This window comes from Trichosurus vulpecula, chromosome 8, assembly GCF_011100635.1.
Source record: "Trichosurus vulpecula isolate mTriVul1 chromosome 8, mTriVul1.pri, whole genome shotgun sequence".
Lineage (NCBI taxonomy): Eukaryota > Metazoa > Chordata > Mammalia > Diprotodontia > Phalangeridae > Trichosurus > Trichosurus vulpecula.
Window position 1 is genome coordinate 210,598,403 of NC_050580.1, and position 24,385 is coordinate 210,622,787.

The window sequence follows — 24,385 nt, forward strand, 5'->3', positions numbered from 1 at the left end:
CTGGATTAGCTGTTATCCTTATAGGATCATAGCTTTAGAGCTAAAATATACCTTAAAGATCATCTACTTCAAGCACTTCTTTTTACAGATACAATCTGAGGCCCAGAGAAGTTTGGCGATTCATTTAAGGCAACACAGGTAATAAGCAGAAAAAGACTGACGTTGAACTTAGATGTTATAGACACCTAAGTCCAGTAAATTTTCTATCATCAATTTGCTGCTAGATTGCTCTCCAAAAGAATTTCTACCAATTTGCATTCCCACCTATGGTGAATAAATGTATTTGTTTCTTCCTATAGTCATCAGCATTGAGTTTTATAAACATCTTAGTCTTTTTTTTTTTCACCTTGAAAGGACATGAAGGAAAGACTTACTTCGAAAAACCAAATCTTCAGTATTTTTATTGGCTGATAATATAAAGACAAAAGAAATCCCTAAAACACACAAGAAAAGCTATTAAAATCATCTACAAATTGTAAAAGAGGCACTAAAGTTATCAGAACAGAGTAGTGAACTAGTCGTATAGTAGCATAATAATAGTTGTTTAGTTGCATCCATTAATTTAGAGGAAAGGCTAAATTTTGACATGATACCACTTTAAAAAATTATCTTAGAATAAAATAAGCCATTTGGTAGAATTTGACTGAGAGGCATATGAGATGCAGAATACCTAGCTGCAGCCAATGGAGAATGAACTATGAGAATAGGAATCAAAACTATTTAAAAAGTTTTATTGCTGCTTTTTTTTTTTTGCTGTTTTTTACCCAACTTTTACTTGCAAATACTCCTATTTGCAGTGCTGTTCTCCCTTATAAACAAAGTACAGTGAAGCAAAACAGTTAAAATTGCAACTATCTGATAGTACATGCAAAATCCGCAATGATAGCCCATTGCTTCTCGACAAGAGAGGTGTATCATGAGTCTATTGAGGGAGGGTATTCAACTTAGTCCGTCCGCATGTTATACAGCCTGAAGCCTAGAAAGGTTCTCTGACTTGGCCAGTGTCTCACAAGAGAGTAAGTGATAGAGGCAGCGTTTGACACTCATGTGATGCTCTTTGTGCTGCACGATGGCAGAACAGATGTTCTTGGTCACTCTTGTCATTATCATTCGTTCTGTACAACTAAGATTGGTCATTACATTTAGCATTAATTTATTGACACTGTTGTAGCTGTCGTTTATTTGTCCTCCTGGTTCTGCTTTCTTTGCTCTGTTTCATATGAGTCTTATTCTTACCACCCACCCCTAGTTCCCCATATTTATCTCAAACCACTTAAGATTACATTCACATATTTAACCATACCCCGATTGATGAGCATGTACTTTGTTTCCAGGTATTTTATTTGTTGTGCTACAATTCGTTATGAGTCTTTTGGAGTTGAAATTGTGCATTGAATTGGTCATAATGTTTCAGAGTTGTTTTCCTATAAAATGTAGTCATTATATAAATTATTTTCCCAAATCTGTTCATTTCACTCTCTCAGTTCCTGTAAATACTCTCTTTTATTATTTGACTGTTCCTTAAATCCTTTCTTAAAGCACAATAATTCATTAGTCATGTACTATAATTAGTTCAACCATAACTCCATTGATTATCACATGCTTATTTCCAGTTCCTTGCTACGATAAAAAAAAATGCTGCTATAAAAATTTTTATTTATGTGTGTCATTGTACTCATTCTTTAATCTTCTTGGGGTATAGGATTACTAGTGGTATTAGAATTTCAAAGCAAATGAACAATTTAGTGACTTATTGAACATAAAAATGACTTTCCATATTGGCTACACTAATCAAAGGTCCTCCAACAGTTCAAAATGTGCCTACTCTTCCACAGACCCTCCAGCAGTTGTCATTATCCTTTCTGTTATCTTTGCCAATCTGATGGGTGTGATGGGTTTATTTTAAGTTGCCTTTCTCTTATTAGTGGTTTGGTAGCCTGTTGTTCTTAAATAATTTCTCCTCAACTTAATTTCTGGATCAGTTGTTTTTCACTTTCTCTTCTATCTCTGCAGATTTTTTACTTTCTAGTAATATTTCCTTTTGCTTCTGGAATCATTGCGTTTTGTTTGCTCTATTTCATTTTCAGGAAGTCACTACTTACCTGGTTAAGGTTTTCTACCTCCGATTTTAAGCTGTTCATCTTTTTCCAACTTTTTTCCTCCAGTGTTCTTGATTCAATTGTAATTTTGTTTTTTATCTATTGTTTCATTTCTTCTGGCCATTCTTGGAGACCTTGTCTTGTGGTTTGCTCACCCATTCTTTTCACTGAGATTCTCCTTGGGATTGTTATGAAATTTCTCTGTTCTACACCTACATCTTGGGGATTCTTTTAGCCAAATATCCATAATATTTCTTCATTTTGTTCGGGGTTTTCTTTTGTTTACTTGTATTTCCAGCCTCATTTCCTCCATTTGGTCCTTAATGTCAAGACCTGATTCTGTCTTTTCTTTCCCTCTTTCCTGTGTGGCCCTATTTGGTAATGTGTACCCTAGTGTCTGGATGCTATTGTCTTATAGTTAAGTGACTTTTGTTTAGTATTAATGAAGCAGTATGATAACTTTTACCTTACTCTGAGTTGTGTAACTGTTTTTTCCTAGTGTAATTTTTTTCTCATTCAATAATCCTATAAATATTACTTGAGAATGTTTTCTGGGAGGGATACATCTTAATTGATGAGGGAAGTCTGTCAATTTAGACATCCCTCAAGCAAATTGAAATAGATCAGTGCTTGAATTTTTAAAAAAATGATAAATTAGTAAAAATTGTTTTTGGTGAGCTTGTGCCTGAAACTCAGAGTACAGTTTTATTGTCTGACACAGGTCATGTTTGGGAATTGTAGTACTCAGATGAAGTGGAAATGCTTGTTTGTTATTTTTGATCAGTCTCCTTGGCAAATTAAACAACCAACATCAGAGTGCTGTAATTCTCCCTTTTTCTGTGATCTGTTAGAGTGCTAATCTTTGTAAGCTGGGACCTTGTCTACTTTAAAATTTTTTTAAAAAATTTATGAAATAATATAAGCTTTTCCATAACATAGTAGAATAAAAAAAGATGATCACACATGAAACTGCAAACTATTATGTACAAGTTGCTGTTCCTTTTAAATATATAATAGTCATCATGTAAATCCTCCCCCTCTCCCCCTAGAGACGGCTACCATTAGACACACATACGTATATATGTAAAATCATTCTATACTTCTATTTATCAGTTCTTTCTCTGAATGCACATAACATCTTCCTTCATAGGTCCTTTGTAGTTAATTTGGGTATTTATAATACTCAAAATGACTTAGTTGTTCAAAGTAATTTTTAAAACAATATTGCTGTTCTTGGTTCTGCTGATTTTGCTCTTCATTATTTCATACAAGTATATCCAAGATGGATTTACAAGTGAATTCTATCAAACATTTAAAGATCAGCTGATTCCAATATTAAATAAATTATTTGGAATAATAGACAAAGAAGGGATCCTACAACTTTTATTAAACAAATATGATACTGATACCTAGAGTAAAAACAGAGAGGGAAAATTATAGACCAGTTTCATTAATGAATATGGATGCAAAAATCTGAAATAGATAAATACTAGCTAAACGATTACAAGAATATATTACAAAGATTATACATTATGACGAAGCAAGATTTATACCAGGATTTCAGGGATGGTTTAACATATGGAAAACTATTAACATAATTGATTATATCAACAGTAAAAATTAAAAAAGATCTTATCTCTTTGATCCTTCTCTTTTCATTAATACAGGTTAAGATATAAAATCAGCAATCTTGTTGTCCTTACCTTTCCTCAACAGGCTTCACTTTTTTGAACTTTACCTCTTCTGACCTGTTCCTGCAGGAGCATGCCATACTTTTTGTATTCCTTCCCTATTAACTGCCATTTTCCCATCTCTTGTAAATATCTTTTTAAAAATATAAGTTGTTGAGTTTCGTTTGCATTCACATTTGCCTCCTTAGCAACTTTTTACAATAATGTGTTTGCTAATTGATTACTAGCAAAGAATCATGAAAGTATTTACATTTAATAAGTACCCACTATGTGCCAGGTGCCAGGGATACAAAGAAAAGTAAAAAACAGCCTCTGCTCTCAAGGAGCCCACAATCTACAGGTGAGACAGCATGCAAACAGCTATGTGCAAATAAGCTATGTACAGGATACATGTGAAATAATTCGCAAAGGGAGGTGCTTGAATTAAAGGAGATCAAGAAAGGCTTCCTATAGAAGATTGGATTTTACTTAGAACTTGAAGGAAGCCAGGGAAACCAGTAGTAGGCAGAGATAAGGAGAGAGAGCATTCCATTCATGAAGGAGTGTCTTGTTCAAGGAGCAGTAAGGGAGGAGCCTGGCATTGCTGGATTGTAAAAGTGTGTGTGTGTGTGTGTGTGTGTGTGTGTGTGTGAGAGAGAGAGAGAGAGAGAGAGAGAGAGAGAGAGAGAGAGAGAGACACCAAGACCTTTGAATGAATGCCCAGCAGAGGATTTTATTTTTGATCCTGGAAATGATAGGGAGCCATTGGAGTGTATTGAGGGGGAGGAGGGAAGAGGAGACAGGGTCAGAGCTGCAGCAGCATTTTGTATGGGAGCCAAGACAGCAGATGATGGGAGTATTCCAAGGCTAAGGCTTGACAGGGAAGATACGTAAGGGGGCAGCAAGGGACTCAAGCAAAGAGGAAAATATAGAGTTGACCTGGTTCTCCAGGGAGTCGAGATAGGGAAGGGAGGAGAGTGTAGATAATGCTGGGGTAGTGGCCTTGGAAAGAACTGAGGAGGTCTGGGGATTGGAGGTTACAGTGTAGATGGAGAACGGGGTTTGGGCCTGTAAAGCAAAGGGAGAGAAAGAATGATGAGATTGTGATCAGATAAGAGGAACAGAGAAATGGTCTATTTCTGGGTGATGGCAGGGTCAAGGAGAATGTGACCATTTTGTGTGTGGGTGGTGGAGCTGTGAGGTTAGGGTGTTTGAGGCAGTGTGAATGTTGGTTGGCATCCTCCATTCTGCCAGCAGGAGATGAGGAGACTGTGAGCTGGGGATTGAAGTGATTGAGGAAAAGAATGGGAGTGTCCTGGAGGTCAGCAGACTGTAGCTACCAGGATTTTGATTGGGTCGTAGATAGCGATTGAGTGGTGGTGGTCGTGGAGAACCTGGAAGTAAAAATGAGATGCAAGGAGTCTTCAATTGCCTACCACAACCAGTGAATTGGTGGGGTAGGGATGGGTGGTGCTGCTAAGTGCTGGAAGGGGAGGCCAAGAAAGCTGTATTGTCTATCTGGAGAAAGACGGGTCTCAGTGAGAGCCAGCAGATGGAGGAGTGAGAAAGGAAAAGATAGAAGGTGAAAGCAGGTTTGTGGTGTATGGAAGGGACAGGAAGTTTAGAGTGGGACATTGGTGGGGTTTGGTGTAAGGACGGGAGACTAAGATTGGGCAGGGTGGGACAGGAACAGGATGATGACCCCTGAGGATTCAGAATCACTGGAATAGGGAGGGTGTGACCAATGGGGAGTTTGTTATTCATTGAGGAATTGGTTTAGGTAGATTTTCTTTCTTTTTTTAAATTTATTTTTTATTTACATTTAACACTTTTTAAAAAATTGAGTTTCCAATTCTCTCCCTCCCAGTCCCCCCCACCCACTGAGAAGTTAAGCAATATGATATCAGTTATACACATGAAATCAAATATCACCCCAAAAAAGCAAAAAAAAAATTGAGAAAACTATACTTCAATTTACACTCAGAGTTCATCAGTCCTTTTTCTGGTGGATAACATTTTTCAATATGAGTCCTTTGGCATTTTCTTGTATCATTATATTGGTCAGAATAGCTAAGTCTTTCATCAGTTGATCATCTATCAGTTGATCATCATTACAATATTACTGTTACTGTGTACAGTGATCTCCTGGTTCTGCTCACTTCACTTTGCATCAGTTTACAAAGATCTTACCATATTTTTTTTTCTGAAACTGTCCCCTTCATCATTTCTTTCTTTAAAGTTTATTTATTTTTAGTCTTTATTCATTTCCACAAGATTGTGAGTTCCAAATTTTCTCCCTATCTCTCCATTACCCCCATGGGCCCCAAGATGGCATGCATTCTGATTACCCCTTCCCCCAGTCTGCCCTCCCTTCTATCATTCCCTCCCATCCCCTTCCCCTTTTCTTTCTTGTAGGGCAAGATAGATTTCTATACCCCATTGCCTGCATGTCTTATTTCCAAGATGCACGTAAAAACAGTTTTTAACATTTGTTTTTAAAACATTGAGTTCCAAATTCTCTCCCTTCTTCCCTCCCCACCCACCCTCATGGAGAAGGCAAGCAATTCAATATAGGTTATACATGTGTCATTATGCAAAACACTTTCATAATAGTCATATTGTGAAAGAATGTATTTCCGTCTATCCTATCCCGCACCCAAATTTATTCTATTTTCTCCTTTGATCTTGTCCCTTTTCAAAAGTGTTTGCTCCTAACTACCCCCTTCCCCAATCTGCCCTCTCCTATCGTCCCCCCCCCTTATTCATTTTCCCCCTGCTTTCCTATAGGGTATGTTTAGGTAGATTTTCAATGTCCATAGGAATTTGGCTTCAGAGTGGAGTCCTCCCAGAGCTTTATACAGTTCAGGCAAGGAGATGGTTCTTGACCCCGAAAGAATTGTGTTATTCATCTTTGCCCAGGGTGGGAGACCAGGCTGATGACTTGATAGAAGGCCATTTCTCATCTTCCCAAGGGAAGCTGGAGATCAGGCAGAGGACCTGGCCTATTGGAATGGTATTTTCTCTCTTCACTGTGTGTCCTTTGGAAAGAGTATCCTTCACTTCACGATAGCAGCCTTAGCTTATCCAGGGATAAGGATGTACTTTGACTAAGTCCTAACCTTTGATCCCATTTTTATATCAGTATTGTTGACTTACTAACTTGACTCATGAACATGATTAGACTAAAGTTTTGGAGATATTTCTTGCTGTCTGATGATGGGATAGGATAACAGAGTTAGTGAATAGAAAAGTTGTCATTTAACTCCTCAGGACATTGGTAATCCTCAACCACTGTGATTTTCGGTGCTGACAAGCCTTTTGCTGCTGTTTCTCTGGTACTATAGATAGGCTCCCTGTACTCCCCATAGACTCAGAGGCTGAGCTGACTAAGAATGTAAATAAATTCTTACGGTAATAGCACATGGAATAAGTTGGAAAATATTATTTCAGAAAGCATTATATAGTTGACATCCCAGAACTGTGCCTGAATTTGTACCTCTTTTGAAACCAAAACTCAGAAAAGACTGGAAATTTTAATTCCCACTGGAAAAAAAATGTGAACCTACTTCTTGGTGTATTTAACATCCCCTTAAATTTTTTATTTCAATATTTTATTTAATCTGCGCTGACAGACCCCATTTGCTTTTTGTTGGTTGGATGAGTTTTTTTAATAATTGCATTTTTTTTGTCTGCATGTGACCTCAATGTTGGGCAGAGTGAAAAGCAACCAGGGCACAACGACTGTCCAGGACAGTTCAAATAATGGTAGAACAAGCAGCTAGAAGTTCTTTACCCCAATTCTGGTATTACGCTCTTTAGAACGGTGCCAACATTTTGCTACAAGACTTTGAATGACCGCTTTGGGATCTTTTGTCTTACAGCCTTTTGAAAGATCATTGAAGGGGTAAAATAATTGAACGGTTGTCATCACCCACTTGTGGGTAGTAAAGGAGGATGTTATTCAGGAATGAGTTAAACTAGTTAATCGAAAAGTGGGAAATGAATTTAAAAATGGAAAAGCAAAACACAGTCTTGCATTTCTGTCATGTAGTTAGTATTACCCAGTGTGAAGCTGCTTGTGGAACTTAGTGGTTTTTCAGGTGACTTTTTAAGTATTTGTGGCTAAGATGTATATGTGGTTAGAATGTAAAGCCGTGGAGAGCAGAGAATGTTACAATTTTGTCTTTCTGTTCCCAGCATTTAACATAGTGCTTAGCACTGGATCTGAAGTTTTGGATTTGAGTCCTGGCCCTGCCACTTACCACCAGTGTGCCTTGGGACAAATCACAGACAGTTTTACAAGATCATATTATAGATTTAGAGCAGGAAAGGGACCTTAGAAGTCATCCAGACCAGCTACCTTGGATCAGCTGGAAAACTGGAAGGTAATGATGAAAGCTTCTCTGCAACATGCTGAAAGATTAAGTAACTCTTTTTATATTTGATGAAGCAAAATCTTACCTTTTATCTGGTGCTCTGTAACTGTCTTTTATTATATTATGAATTTTTCCTTGTGCAAGAATCCTTTAAAATGTCTCAAAAATGACTTGTATTAGAGAAATGTCTGGGTGCCTAAGGAGACTCAGTCACTTGGACATTTTCTAAGCAGAAAAATGGCTACATTTAAAATAATTTGCATGAATAAAAATTGTTATTGACGGGCTTGTGCCTACAGTGGAAGGCACAGAATTTTCTTCTGGTTTTGTTAGCTAAGTGGCACAGTGAATAGAGCATTGGACCTGGAGTCAGGAAGACCTGAGTTCAGTTGCACCCTCAGATGCTCACTAACTGTGTGACCCTGCCTGCCTCAGTTTCCTCAACTGTAAAAAGAGGATAATAATAGCACCTATCTCCCAGGTTGTTGTGAGAATCAAATGGGATGATATTTGTAACACGCTTAGCACAGTGCCTGGCACATAGTAGGTCTTTAATAAATGTTTGTTGCTTTTACTGTCCCCTCTTAATCCCTTCCAGTTTTAACAAAGAAACCATCGCTGCTTTTAACCAGGTCGTTGATAAAATAAGAAACCCATTGCCAAGCATGGCAATGGCGCTCCACTGGAGACCTTTTGCCACAATAATGTTGAACCACCCAAACAGCTCTGAATCCTCAGGAAATTGTTATAGTTGCTTAAGATAGCCAGAGCCCTTAAGCCTCTGTGTTAATGGATTTCCAGCTCTTTTGCTAGTTGGGCCCATAGACTTCACCAAGGTGGGTCTTCAGGGTTTGTATGGCTCTCCGCTACCAGTAGTTCTGAGGTCTTCCTGTTATTTGTGCTTGGGTTGAAGGCATCCCTTTCATCTTTGCTCTGCCTGCCTTAGAGTACAGGCTACCTGCTCCTGCTCCTCTTGTCCCTCGGAGAAATAGATGATTCTTTGGGTGCGACCTTTGAGGCTAAAGATCAGTACTATACCCTGCTGGTACTGCTTCCAGATGTCTTTCCATCACCTTCCTAGTACAAAGTTTATATGGGCACATACAGGAATGTAATGAGCTCAAGTTTTTGGAAAATAAGATACCAATTTTGATCTCCTTTCAACTAATGTTTCCCTGAATGGCTATATCTGAAAATGAGGGGGATTATTTGGCATATCTTTATAAAAATCAGATCTGTAATTTCATAGGTGTAGGAAGCTCCCTTGGTGAATATTGACATCACCTTCCTTCTCTGCAGCTTAGAGCTTTAAAATGTCATCTAATGGCAATGAGATATTTATTAATTACGTATTAATTAATATGAGATATATTAATATGTATGCAAGGAATCTGGAACCCAGGTCTTACTGACTTTTTGAAGGCAGCTATCCCCTGAGACAACCTACTTTTCACCTAGTATGTTGTTTTCTAAATATTTTGACTAGGAAACAAAAGGAAATTGGGGCAAGGGGGGGAGGGAACAAAGATTTTCTGTTTTCCCTAGGTTCAATAGCTGAAATGTTTAATGTAAGTTTACTAAATTGTCAATGCTAGTACCAGCCTTGCCGAGTAAGAAACCTATAATTATCTATAAATTACCCTCAAATTTGGTAATTAAAATTTGGTCACTAATAAGGTCTGTCTTGTCCCACACTGTGGGACATTATTTAGTGGCACATGTTTTATGGTTGATTGTCTTTTCCCTTGTTTTATCCTTTACTTTGATTGTTACCGTCTCATTTTCAAATATGTGAACTCTTATACCTGTTTTCTTAGGTACAATGGTGCACTTCCTAATGGAGACCGAGGACGTAGGAAAAGCAGGTTTGCTCTTTACAAACGTTCAAAGGCTAATGGAGTCAAGCCAAGCACTGTTCATGTAATATCAACACCTCAGGCATCCAAGGTATGTGACATGGGAGAAGAATGAGTATGTCAGAGTAAATTATCCTGGGTAATGTTTATTCCTCCTTAGCTGACTTCCTTCTTTTCAATCATTGTTCTTTTAGGAGATAATGAAAAGCATGCATAACATATTAAATTTAATTATAAGTGTTAGGGAGAAAGATTCTATCGTTTCCAGCAAATATTTCATATAAAGTCTTACTTTGAACCAGTTTATTTTCATGAGGCCATATGTATCAGTATTATTATTGAGTCTTTAGTTGTTTGAATATTAAATTGACCACAGTTTGTGCTATTAGGAGTTGTTTTTGCTGCATACTATTTCAGAATTTCAACAATAGTTTTAAAATTTGTTTTCTGGCATCTAGTGAGGGAAAAACAACCACGTGGACAGTTTCCATTCTGTTTGGTTAGTTTTATTTCATCAAATTCATAAGTTCCTTTTCTAGAAAATGTTAACAGTAAATTACAAAGGTTTTTTTAATAGCTTCATGATAATACATGTAATGTTTATGTCTCTAAGCCTTGGAAACACATTTCTAATTCTGTTAATCTTCTGATAAAAGTTCTTCTATTCCTGTTTTTGGGACATTGTAGATGATGTTTTTATAAAGTACTTGTTTGGGTTGTCTTTAATGAGGAAAAGTATATACCAGATTAAAATTAAAGAGTTGAAGAAATACTGAAAATAAAAACCATTATTTTGCCTTAAGTTTTTGGCAAGAAAAAGAAACTAATTTTCATCATAGGCAGTTTGGAGTGAAATCAAAAGAAACCCACCTTTGAAGAGATTCTGAGAAAATGAGGCAAGATATAAAAAGAAATCTGCAAAGTCAAAAAATGTAGAAAACATTTTATGGAAAAAATGATTTTTAGCTACTTGGTGAGTGTGGTGTTATTGATATGGTCATCATGATATCATGATACTCATTTTTTCATTCTTCTGTACTTTGAAAAATGTAGCCTTACATCCCTTATTTTATCATTAATATGTTGTCATATCTTTTAAGTTTTTTCTTTTTTATTATGACTTTAGTAAACGTAAAAAAAATCCGAACATTTCTATAGGCAAAGAAAAACAAAAAGGAATTGTATTTGAAGCTGTGAAGTTGAATTACCTTCCGTGTGTTTTTCCACTATGAACTTCCTTTTTTTCATAATTCTAATTCATCATAATAGTTATAACACTGCTCTGCTTGTGAGGTTTCTTTTGCATTTCCTTCTGGTCTCTTCCATTTGTATTTTAAATGATTTATTGCGATGCTTTTTTTTTTTACATTATCTTACTTATTCCACCCTTATCTTCCCCCCACCAATAAAAGAAAAGCCCTTGTGAAAAATAAGTAGACTCTCAGAAAATAGATTTAAATGGGTTATATCTAAAAATTTGGCTTATTCCACACCTGTATTTGGCTCATTCCGCTCTATTGCCTCTAGGCCAAGACGTGGGAAGTATGGTTTGTTATCATTCTCTTGGAGTTCTAATTTTTCGCATTATATCAATCATAGGCTGAAAGTCTTCCACAGTTGTTTCCCTTTACAGTATTACAGTGTTTGTACACATTGTTCCCTTGGTTCTGTTCACTTCATTTTGTATCAGTTCATCTAAGTCCTCCAGAATTTCTCTGCATCCATTCCTTTGAATCACTTTTTGTTATGGCACGGTGATATTCTCCTATGTTCATATGCCTTATATGATTTGTGAAAACCTTTGTTGTTGTTACCCAAGCATAGCCATCCAGTTTGTTTCCAGTTCTTTGCTATAACAAAAAATGCTGCTCTGAATACTTTCATACTTGTGGGTCCTTTCCTTCTTTCCTGGATCTTTTTGGATCTCTAATAGCTTATATTGATATTGCAGGGTCAGAGCATGGTAACTTTTTGGATGTAGTTCCAAATTGCTTTCCAGAATGGTTGAACCACTTCACAGGTCTGCTAACAGTGCATTAGTATGCACATCTTCCCATAGTTCCTCCAACAAGTATAAATATCTGTTTTTAATTATATTTACTTGTCTGATGGGTTTGTGGTGGAACCTCAGAGTTATTTTAAATTACATTTCTCTCATTAACTATTTGGACAATTTTTTTTCATACGATTGTCAGTGGTTCATCATCTATTGAGAATAACCTATTCAAGTACTATGATTCTATGATCTGCTGGGGATTAATCTCATTCTTACCCTACTTTCTCCATGTATTTTGGATAGCAGACCTTTATCATAGAAATTTGCAAAAAATTTTTCCCTATTAACCATTTCCTCTCTAATTCTAACTGCAATATTTTGTTATATGTAAAACTTTTTCAAATCTTATGTATTCTAAATTATCTGATTTGGCTCCTGTGATCCTCTCTATCCCCTTCTTTGGTAAAGAACTTTTTACCACTTTGTAGCTGTGAAAGATATCTCATAATTTCTTCTAGTTTGTTTATAATGTGTCCTTTATTATCTAGTTCTTATATTCATTTGGAGCTTACTATATCTACATCTTATATCTATTTGAAACTTAATTATGTTACATGATATTAGATGTTGATTTAAATTTAATTTCTGTTAGACTACATTCCAGCTTTTGTAGCTTTTTTCCCAAATACTGAATCTTTACTCCAAGGAGTTGGAATCTTTGCATTTATCCATTACTATGCTACTATGTTCGGTTGCTTCTGGGTCTTGTGTACATATGCTGTTTTTTTGGTCAAGTAAAGGATGGATGGTTACTTGTTGGATATGCAAGGATTCCTTTTGTCTTTGGATTGGACTATATGGCTGCTGAGTTCTCTTATAATTCTCAATTCTGTGATAAACTTAAAATTTTTAACCAATACCAAATACTTTCTATGATAAGTGATTTATAGAATTGATTGAGATCTCATATTACAAGATTCTTTGCCTTCCCACATTTCCTCCCATTATTTCCTTTGAGATTCTAATTTTTCCCAATTCTATAAGGTAACCCTTTGGTAGTTTAATTGGTGTAGTCCTGAGTCTTGAAAGTGAATTCAGGTAATATTGTCTTTTAAAAATTATGTCAACATGGCCCAATCCCGAACAAATAATGTCTTTATGCTTATATTTCTGCAAAAAGTATTTTGAAGTTGTACTGATATAATTCTTGTATGTATATTGATAGCCAGACTCATATATTTTAGATGTTCTCTAGATGAACTTTTTTTTTCTTTTCCTACTGGCTTTTCTTGGTAAGCAAGCAGAAAAGCTGATGATTTGTGTAGTTTTATTTTATGGCTTGCTACTTTCCTCAAGTTATTGTTTAAATTTTTTAGTTAACTCTAGCATCCTGTATGCATACCATCCTATTATCAACCAAAAGCGATAATTTTGTATTCTCTTCTTGTTCCCTCAATTTCTTTTTCTTGTCTAATTGCTATAGCTAGCATTTGCTAGGACTGTATCAGATAATAGTGATGACAATGGGCCATCTGTTACTTTACCCCTAGTTTTACTGGAAAGGCCATTATCATCTCCCCATTATAGATAATGGTAGTTCTTGGTTTTAGGTAGCTATTCTTTACCATACTAAGTAACAGTCCATTTATTCCTGTGCTTTTTAACATTTCAAACACAAATGAGTATCATATTGTTAAAAAGCTTTGTGTTAATTTAATCATATGATTTATATTTATTTTATTAATAATTCAGCATATTATTTTCATGTCTTTTCTAATATTGGACCAATCTTGAATTTTTTGGTATAAATCCAACCTGGCCATAATGGTATGTAATCATATATAATTGATGGAGGCAATTTAAAAAATGCTTTCTTGAAATAAAGTATCCAGGTTTTTTTTTCTTGATCATGATTTTCAGAGAGTCTGATTATTTTAAATTTAACCTTTCTGGGCTCACTTCTCTATATCACTTGTTATGTAGAAACTCTTAATTTTTTTTTCAATTTTCCAAACTTTTGACTTTAATATTTTTTCTTGTCATAATTTTTCTTATCTGATTTATCCAATATTTTCTCTTCTGAGCTATTTATTCTCCTTTCAGTATTGTCCTCCCAAATTCTCATTTTATTCTAATTTCATTTTTTAATCTTCTGCTTCCCTTTTTTTAGCGCCTCTTGTTAGCCTTGTGACCACATGATTTAATTTTATGAGGTTCTGTTTGTAATTGTTGTGGGGTTACTCTATTCTTCTGGGTTTACTTCTTGTGCTTCTCTTAACCTGTAGTATTTTTTCACTGTGTTTCGTAGTTTATTCTGTTTATTCATATATTCAGTCTTCTCCTTCCTGTTATGGGATTTGGTGCTTGGACTATCCTCCTCTGGCTCTCTCTAGTATGTTTAGATAATCTGTATAGTTTAAGTTGTGTTTGTAATCTAAATGTAAGAATCCTTGCTTGGAACTGAATCATATCAATCTTGATATTCTCTTTATAACTGATATTTACAATAAAGAAGAAAGTTAACAGCAAAATGAAAGGATGGCTCACAGGTTTTCCTGGGAGAGTCAATCAAAGGAGTTATGGAAGCTGGTTGGCTTTACTGTGTATCCAAAGGCAACAAAAAACATCATTTTTAATACATTTGGTCATTTTATATTTCTGTGCTATTTAAGTATTTGCAAAAAAGAATATCATGAAAATCAAATTACATTAACAAGCATTTATTAATGTGCCAGGCTTTGTGCTAAGTGTTGATAATACAAAGAAAGGCAAAAACCAGCCCCATGTGCTCAAGGAGTTTACAGGCTCTAATGGGAAAGAACTGTTATAGATAATGCACCAATATCTGTTTCAGAGCATAACAAGGTAGAGAAATTCTAAAGGATTTGATAAGACTTTCCAAATTAAATCAACATCTATTTTGATAACTCTGTGACATCAGTGGAAATGCAATAATCATAAAGAATGGAAAGAAATATACTGATCCAGAATAAGGAATAGAAAGACCAGAAGACTTAAAGACCACATGGAAGCTTCACACTTACATATCAGTCTTCAAGAAAAGAATCAATCAGCATGCATTGGAAATGGGGACTATGGAATAAAAACCCAAAAAAAAATGACATTGATTATATTTGAACAGACAGAAAACATGTTGTTTCTGACGAGTCGTTCCTGAATCATCCATCTTTGTGCATTTGGATCCTACTTGTTAGGATTGTTAGAGCAAAGAGAAAAACTAACACAAAACTAGAAAAACACATTTAAAACCTGGATACTTTATTTCAAGAAAGCATTTTTTTTTTAAAACCACTTACACCTATTGGAATCAGTGATTATTCACTATGGCCAGGTTGGATTTATACCAGAAACAATTCTAGCCTGACCATTTCAGACAAGTTATTGATGATTAAAAATGTGGTATGAACAGAAGAAAGGACATAAGCACATACTATAATTTTTTTTAGAGAAATTTAACTAATGTGTCTAATTCAGTTGCCATAATAAGAAGACTAAAAGAGCCTAAAAATCGCATCAGTAAGCAAATGCACCTTATTTTCCAAGTGGAGTGATAGGGCAGCCAAAGACAATGCTGGTTTGTAAAAGCATGGAAATGGTTGGTGTAAGTTTATGAGCAGTATTACCTCGGAGAGAGGATGGGGGAGGATAAGACCATTTTAAAGAAGGCTTCAAAGAACTGAGTAAAGTTATCTTGATGGCATTTAAGGATAGAGGGGAAGAGGATATTAAAGAGAAGAAAATGGAAACTATCCGCAAAGTCTTCTTGAAATTCACAAACCTTTTTTCATTTACCTACATTGTAATGTGCATAGGTGGTAGATGTGGCGCTGAAAGAAACAAAAATGAAAAGGACTGGATTACCCCAAGTAAAGATAATTGAAGTGTTCCATTCCTTCTCCTATGTCTTCACCAAGCCCTGATTCAGATCCCTGGTTCTTCCACTTGCTTTCTTTTTTTTTCCTTGAGTCTTGCCCTTATTTGAACCAAATTCTTAGAATTTTTGAGTAGTTCAGAAACACTGAACTTTAATTCTCAAATATGAATCAGATGTCTAAACAAAAATAATCCATGTAGCTCACAATTTTGGAAACTACTTTCACAGCCATTTTTTATCCATATGCTATGGTTTGTTTATGTAGCTAGCTTTCTGGTGATCCATGTATTTAAAAGGATCTTGGACTTTATACATAGTCGTGATAAGCCTTTTTTTATTCTTCAGCCACAGATAGGAGTGGAGGTGGGGAGATACTTATATTATGAAGTGATTTTCTTGGCCATTAAGATCCACAGGTGAATATTAAAAATTTAGAGAAACATGAGAAGACTTACATGAAATAATGCAGAATAAAGTCCACAGAACCAGGAAAACAATGTACACAATAGTTATATGTAAATGCAAAGAAAACCAAAATAAAACTACTTGGAAAAAGGAAGTTAAGCTGCCTTGAAGACAAAAATTTCTTTCTTCCAGAAGCCATTAAAGTGGGGGATTTAAAAATTAACTTCTTTACTCAAAAACTTCCCTCTCCAAATATATTTGACAGACTTTTTTTTCTTTGAGTTGGCCGGTTTCTCCACATAAGGAAATGATCATTGTTGTATACAGTTTGGGCAAAATACTTTTTATTAGCTTTTCAAAATCAATGTGACACTTTTGAGTGAGGGAAGATTATTTCTGATTAGAGGCAGAATACATATATACTTTGAAGTGGGATTTGAGATGTGGTGCAAAACTATTAGGAGCCACATAATAACTAAACAATTATATTAGTGGAGAGGACTGAAGCTTCCACAAACTAGAAGGGTTGTAGGTTTGGATAAAATTCAATATTATTGGCTCAGATTGTCTCATAAGTATATAAATCACATCAGCACAAAAGCATATTATTCACATCTCCTCAAGTATGAGCCCAGTCCCAGTTTTCTTAACAGAAGGCATCATATATCCATCTCTTACCAAAAGATACAAAATATTTCTCAAAAGGTAAGCTAATTATATGTTTATATACTCACACACATAGCATTCACATTTACACATATGTATGTGTGCGTGTGTAAAAACACTTGGTAGAAATCAATGTATTGACTGAGGAGCAAAAAAAAAGTACACTAAAAAGTTCCAGGGGTATAAAAGAACTTATTTTTGATTTTGTGATTATTGCTGTACAAGGTGCCTGAAAGGCGCAGTAACATTTAGATAGCCTTTGTGATTACTGCAAAGTCTTTCATTTGTTTCTGCACTCATAGTTCATTATTGTACCATAAATATATAACATAGCCCCAACCATCATAATAACATTGTAGTACTTGATGACCATGTGAAAAACTTTTTCATTTAACTACCAATTAAAGAGAAAGTTAAACTAAAAAATATTATTAATTACTTATGCTACACGAATGACATCACTATATGGTTTGTATTAGCAAGGCAATAAACACGACATCGACAATAATCGTGAATATGCCTACGTAGTTCTTTATCACAACATATGAGAGACTCTCCATAGAGAAGGTAGAAGAAGTAAAACGTTTATTCAGACACCAGAGGACCAGATCCCATAACCAAGCAACTAACTCCCACAAGTAATAAGCCCACTTTATCATAACAGCAAGGAACTTAAAAACACAGTATCACAGCATGGAGCCTCGCCATCCCATAACCATCCACCCCCTGCTGGGGCCTTCCCAAAAACTCACAGCCACCACACCTCTGCTCTTTCTCTCAGCTCTAACTGTTCTCTCTCTCAGCATTTCCTGTGACACACTTTTCTTTTCCTCTCAGCAAACTCCTTCCTGTGACATAAGCAGGTCACATGACCTGTTAATGGGTGGGAAAGATCCTTAAATCTAAATTGTCATTACATGGTTCCACTGGCGAAAAAATTAAATAGCTGCTTTAGCTCATCAAATCTTTTCTCAATGATATAAAAATATCATTTACACTTAATAGCATAAAGTTTTTAACTTAAAGAAAGATAGAGGGGCAGCTAGGTGGTGCAGTGAGTAGAGCACCGGCCCTGGAGTCAGGAGAACCTGAGTTCAAATCCGGCCTCAGACACTTGACACACTTTCTAGCAGTGTGACCTTGGGCAAGTCACTTAACCCCAATTACCCTGTCCCCCCCCCCAAAAAAAAACCCAAAAAAGCCACAAAAAAAGAGAAATAGATTAAAGGCTTGAACGTGGAGGTCACATTGAGCCAATGGATGAAGGCAATACCTACAAGCACCTTGTTTTTCTCTGGTCAACATACAATAAACATAAAGATATAGAGAAAAATGCTGTGACTACATGTGTTGAGAGAAATTAGAGTTAATGAGAACACATTTAAAACAGTTACCACCAATAAGTGCCATTCTTCAGCTGTACTTTCAGAATTGTAAAGGGACTGAATTATTTATCAAGATATACCCCAAATAAATAAAAGGTCATGTGATAGAGGAACAAGGAAGGAGATCCCTTTCGTAGCTCTGGATAGGGGGAAGAGTTCATGATCAAACAAGGGGTAAAGAGGATCACAGACGATAAAAGGACAGTTCTGATTGTATAAAATTAATTATTATTCTGCACAAACAAAACTAATGCAGTTAAAATTAAAAGGGAAACAGAAACAGGGAAAAAATATTTCTACCAAATTTTTCTGTTAACAGTCTCATATCCAAGGTATGTAAGGAACTTAAATTTAAAAAATATAAACCATTTCCCAATAGATAAATTATCAGAGAATATGAGCAAGTAATTTTTTTGGGGGGGGGAAGGCAAGGCAATTGGGGTTAAGTGACTTGCCCAAGGTCACACAGTAAATGTCTAGTGTCTAAGGCTGAATTTGAACTTGGGTCTTCCTGACTCCAGGTCTGGTACTCTATTCATTGCCCTGCCCCCCCAGCTGCCCCACAGCAAGTAATTCTTTTTTTTATTTAATTTTTTTCTTTTTTATTATTGTTTAATATTTTTTAGTTGTCAGCATTGATTTCCACAAGATTTTGAATTACAAATTTTGTCCCCATTTCTGCCCTCCCCCTCACTCCAAGATGACATATATTCTGATTGCCCCATTCCCCCGGCAGCCCTCCTTTCTGTCACCCTACTCTTCCCCACCCCCTACCCCATATCCTTTCCCCTTACTTTCTTGGAGTGCAAGATAGATTTCTATGCCCCATTGTCTGTATATCTTATTTCCTAGTTGCATGCAAAAGCAACTTTTTTTTGAGCATCTGCTTTTAAAACTTGGAGTTCCAAATTCTCTCCCCTCTTCCTTCCCCACCCACTCTCCCTAAGAAGGCAAGCAATTCAACATAGGCCACACATGTATCATTATGTAAAACACTTCCACAGTACTCATGTTGTGAAAGACTAACTATATTTCCTTCCATTCTGTCCTGTCCCCCTTTATTCAGTTTTCTCCCTTGACCCTGTCCCTTTTCAAAAGTGTTTTGATTACCTCCTCCCCCTATCTGCCCTACCTTCTATCATCCCGCTTTTTTAATGCTTTCCTCCTCCTTTTCTGTGGGGTAAGATACCCAATTGAGTTTGTATGTTTTTCCTTCCTCAAGTCAAATCCAATGAGAGCAAGATTCACTCATTCCCCCTCACCTGCCCCCTCTTTCCTTCCTACAGAACTGCTTTTTCTTGCCACTTTTATGCGAGATAATTTACCCCATTCTATCTCTCCCTTTCTCTCTCTCTCAATATATTCCTCTCTCATCCCTTAATTTGATTTTATTTTTTTAGATATCGTCCCTTCATATTCAACTCACACTGTGCCCTCTGTCTATATATATGTATATTCCCTTCACCCTCCCTAATACTGAGAAAGGTATGATGAATTATACACATCATCTTTCCATGTAGGAATGTAAACAAAACAGTTCAACTTTAGTAAGTCCCTTGGGATTTCTCTTTCTTGTTTACCTTTTCATGCTTCTCTTGATTCTTGTGTTTGAAAGTCAGATTTTCTATTCAGCTCTGGTCTTTTCACTGAGAAAGCTTGAAAGTCCTCTATTTTATTGAAAGTCCATATTTTGCCTTAAGAGTCCATATTTTGCTTTGGAGCATGATACTCAGTTTTGCTGGGTAGGTGATTCTTGGTTTTAATCCTAGCTCCATTGACCTCTGGAATATCACATTCCAAGGTCTTCAGTCACTTAATGTAGAAGCTGATAGATCTTGTGTTATCCTGATTGTGTTTCTATAATACTCAAATTGTTTCTTTCTGGATGCTTGTAGTATTTTCTCCTTAGCCTGGGAACTCTGGAATTTGGCAGCAATATTCCTAGGAGTTTTTTTTTTTGGGATCTTTTTCAGGAGGCTCTTGGTGAATTCTTTCAATTTCTATTTTACTCTCTGGCTCTAGAATATCAGGGCAGTTCTCCTTGATAATTTCTTGAAAGATGATGTCTATGCTTTTTTTTTGATCATGGCTTCAGGTAGTCCAGTAATGTTTAAATTATCTCTCCTGATCTATTTTCCAGGTCAGTGGTTTTTCCAGTGAGATATTTTACATGGTCTTCCATTTTTTCATTCCTTTGATTCTGTTTTATAGTATCTTGATTTTTCAAAAAGTCACTAGCTTCCACTTGCTCTAATCTAACTATTAAGGTAGTATATTCTTCAGTGGTCTTTTGGACCTCCTTTTCCATTTAGGTAATTCTGCCTTTCAAGGCATTCTTCTCCTCATTGGCTTTTTGGAGCTCTTTTGCCATTTGAGTTAGTCTATCTTTTAAGGTGTTATTTTCTTCAGTATTTTTTGGGTCATCTTTAGCAAGTCATTGACTCGTTTTTCATGATTTTCTTCCATCACTCTCTCTTCCCAATTTTTCCTCTACTTCTCTTACTTGCTTTTCCAAATCCTTTTTGAGCTCTTCCATGGCCTGAGACCAGTTCATGCTTTTCTTGGAGGCTTTTGTTGTAGGCTCTTTGACTTTGTTGACTTCTTCTGGCTGTATGTTTTGATCTTCTTTGTCACCAAAAAAAGGAATCTAGAGTTTGTGTTTGTGTCTGAGTTTGTTTTTGCTGCCTGTTCATGTTCCCAGCCAACTACTTGGCCCTTGAACTTTTTGTCAGGGTATGACTGCTTGTAGAGTAAGAGAGTACTTTGTCCCAGGCTTGAGGGGCTGTGCTGCTATTTTCAGAGCTACTTCTTCTCAGCAAGTTCTGCCACACCAGTTCTCCTTCTCCCCCAAGAACCGCCAACCAGAACCACAACCCAGATCCAAGCAGGCTCTGTACTCCTGCTCTGATCTGCTGCTTAATTCCTCCCACAGGGTGGACCTGGGGCCAGAAGCAACCACAGCTGGAGTTCTGGAAGCAGCCTCAGAGCTGCACCACCTCTGCTGCCCCGGAGTGGTGGCCAAACCTCGAACTCCTTTCACTCTGTCCCTGCAGCTTTTTCCACTAACCTTCTCTGTTGTCTTTGGTGTTTGTGGGTTGAGAAGTCTGGTAATTGCCACTGCTCACTGATTCAGGGCGCTATGACCTGTTATACCTGGCTCCCAGTTTGGTTTGTCCTATCCCATGCCGGGCTGTGCTCCACTCCACTCCGAGCTCCGTGGGATAGACCCTCCCCAGTGACCATCCAGGCTTTCCTGGGCTGGAGTCCTGCTTCCTTATGCTGTTTCGTGGGTTCTACAGGTCTAGAATTTGTTCAGAACCATTTTTCACAGGTGTTTGGAGGGACCTGGGGGAGAGCTTAAGCAAGTTCCTGCTTTCCAGCTGCCACCTTGGCTCCACACCTCCTTAGCAGGTAATTCTTAAAGAAGAAACACAGCCTATCAGCAACCTTATGAAAAAAACTACCCTAATTACCCTAATCACCATAAATGAATAAATGTAAATTGAAGCAAGTATGAAATTTCACCTCATCCTTTCAGATTGGGAAAGATGACAAACAAAAAATGAGAATTGTTGCAGGACAGGCGCAACAGCAGTGCACTATTTAAGTAGAGCTGTATATTGGTCCATTTGTTCTGGAATGCAATTTGGAACTGTACTCTCAAAGTTACTAAACTGTGCCCCCAAGAAACCGTGGAAAAAAGACCCATATGTGCAAAAACATTTTAGTAGTTCTTTTAGTTAATGGGCAAAAAAATTGAGACTTGAGGGGGTGCCTATCAATTGGGGAATTGTGGAACAGGTTATGGTGTGTGTGTGTGTGTGTGTGTGTGTGTGTGTGTGTGTGTGTGTGTATACACACACACACACACACACACATATATATATATATATATATGTAACATAGTATTGCATTGTAAGAAATTACTAGCAAACAATGAAAGGAAGGGAAATCTAGAAAGACTTGTATGTAGTGATTGTGAGTGAAGTGAGAAGAGCCAATTTATTCAGTAACAACCACCTTGTAAAGACAAACAATTCTGAAAAATTTAATAAAGCTGTGTGCATGACCATGTTTCTAGAGGACCAGTGGTGAAACATGCTACCCAGAGGTGATGTACTCAAGGTGCATATTTAGCATATTTTTTTTTTTTTACCAATGTAGGAATTTGTTTTGTTTGAGTATGGGTAGTTATTACAAGAATTTTTCTTTTCTTTTCTTTTTTCCTCCCTAGTGAGCAGGAGGAGAATTGAGAGTGCAGATTGCAGTAGCATGGCTGGAAAAAGACAGAGGGTCATTGACACATTTGTTTAAATGAACAGAAGGAGGCATAGACAGACAGGACAGCTTTGAAAGTTACTTTTTGAATTTGTTGTCTGACTTCTTGTATCATCTTAAACTTTTGACTTTTACTTTTAATTGTTGATTAAAGATTTTTGAAAAAACATTAACAGTAAAAAAAAGCAAGGTGAAATCCCAATAGAGAAGAAATAAAAATGATCAAAACCTCTTATGCACAGTTCTGTATGCCACTAAAACTGAGAATTTTTAAAAAGATCCAAATGAACATTTACACAGAGACCTTGTAAAAAAAAATCTATTTTCATAAAGAATGATTGAATTGAAAAGGAACACACTAAAGGAAAACAAAAGCTATAGTCCCAGTAGATTTACAGGTGATTTCGACAAAACATTTAAAGAATACTCAATAACTAAAATGCACAAATTGTTTCAGAAGGCGTGAAAGAAAATAGTCTATGAAACTCCTTTTGTTGTTGTTGTTTTAAATCTGGCACTTCTTTAGATTATAATAGACTCAAATCATTTTGTCTTCTTTTCACTTTGGGGTAATTCAATAATATTGTGGATAATTTCTATTTGTTCTGTACTTGGAAATACTTTGAGATTTATACTCTGTTAATACATTAGTGCCCTGGTGTCCTGTTTCATTTGTTCCATCTATTTGTAATAGAGGAAGTCATTTTAAACTAAAGTATCTTCATATTTCAATTTTCTTTTTTTTTAGTTTAAATGTTTTCCCTCCTTATCATTCCTCCTCTACCAAGGCAAATAATATTATATCAATTATACGTGTGAAATCCTGTAAAACATAATGTCCATATTAGCCATATCATAAAATGAAGCAAGAAAAATAAAGTGAGAAAATTATACTTCCATTTGCCATCAAGAGTTCATAGTTCTCTCTGGCGGTGGAGAACATTTTTCATCATGGGTCCTTGGGAATTGGCTTGGATCATCGTATTGATGAGAGTAGCTGAGTTTTTCACAGTTGATCATTGTTACAATATCACTGTTACCGTATAGAAAGATCTGGTTCTTCTCACTTCACTTTGCATCAGTTCATATAAGTCTTCCCAATTTTTTTTCCCTGAAACTATCCTGCTCTTCATTTCTTATAGCACAATAGTATTCTATCACAATCTTTTGACTTTGTTTTATTGTTTCTTGATGTCTCATGTCTCAGCTTCTACTTGCCCAATTTAATTTTTAAGGAATTGTTTTCTTCAGTGAGCTTTTGTACCTCTTTTTCATTTGGCCAGTTCTTTTTAAGGAGTTCTTTCTTCAGTGAATTTTTGTACCTCTTTTATACCATTTGTTCAGTTCTGTTTTTTATGTTGTTATTTTCATCAGTATTTTCATGCCTCTTTAAACCAAGTTGTTAATTCAGTTTTCGTGATTTTCTTGCATCACTCTCATTTATCTTTCCATTTTTTCCTTTGTCTTATATTTCCATTTTCAGAGAATTTTTCATGGAGTTTATTTTCACCGTGAGTAGTTGTAAATTATGTCAATGATGAAGTACTTTGCTATTCTGTATGGAAAGTGGTCAGGGACAAAGATGACCTCAGATGAGATTGATTATATAAGAGAAGGATAGTGGGCAGAGATTATTAGTTCCTTACCTGATTGCAGAAGTGAAATAATCTGGATGAATCTTTCAAATTCCATGTCTATTTTGTGTCATTGTCTTGTAACCTCTTGTGTTGGCAATCAAAATGGGCTCTTAGCACTCAGT

At 36.2% G+C, this 24,385-nt stretch overlaps 1 protein-coding gene across 1 annotated transcript in view; it reads left to right on the plus strand.

The window, feature by feature from the left end:
- The window catches only part of PELI2 (pellino E3 ubiquitin protein ligase family member 2), a 126,629-nt gene that overhangs the window by 49,572 nt on the left and 52,672 nt on the right, over positions 1-24,385 (plus strand). Inside the window, exon 2 of the mRNA XM_036736877.1 lies at positions 9,963-10,092. Coding sequence (XP_036592772.1) covers positions 9,963-10,092 — 130 coding nt within the window. The remainder of the gene's footprint in view (positions 1-9,962; positions 10,093-24,385) is intronic.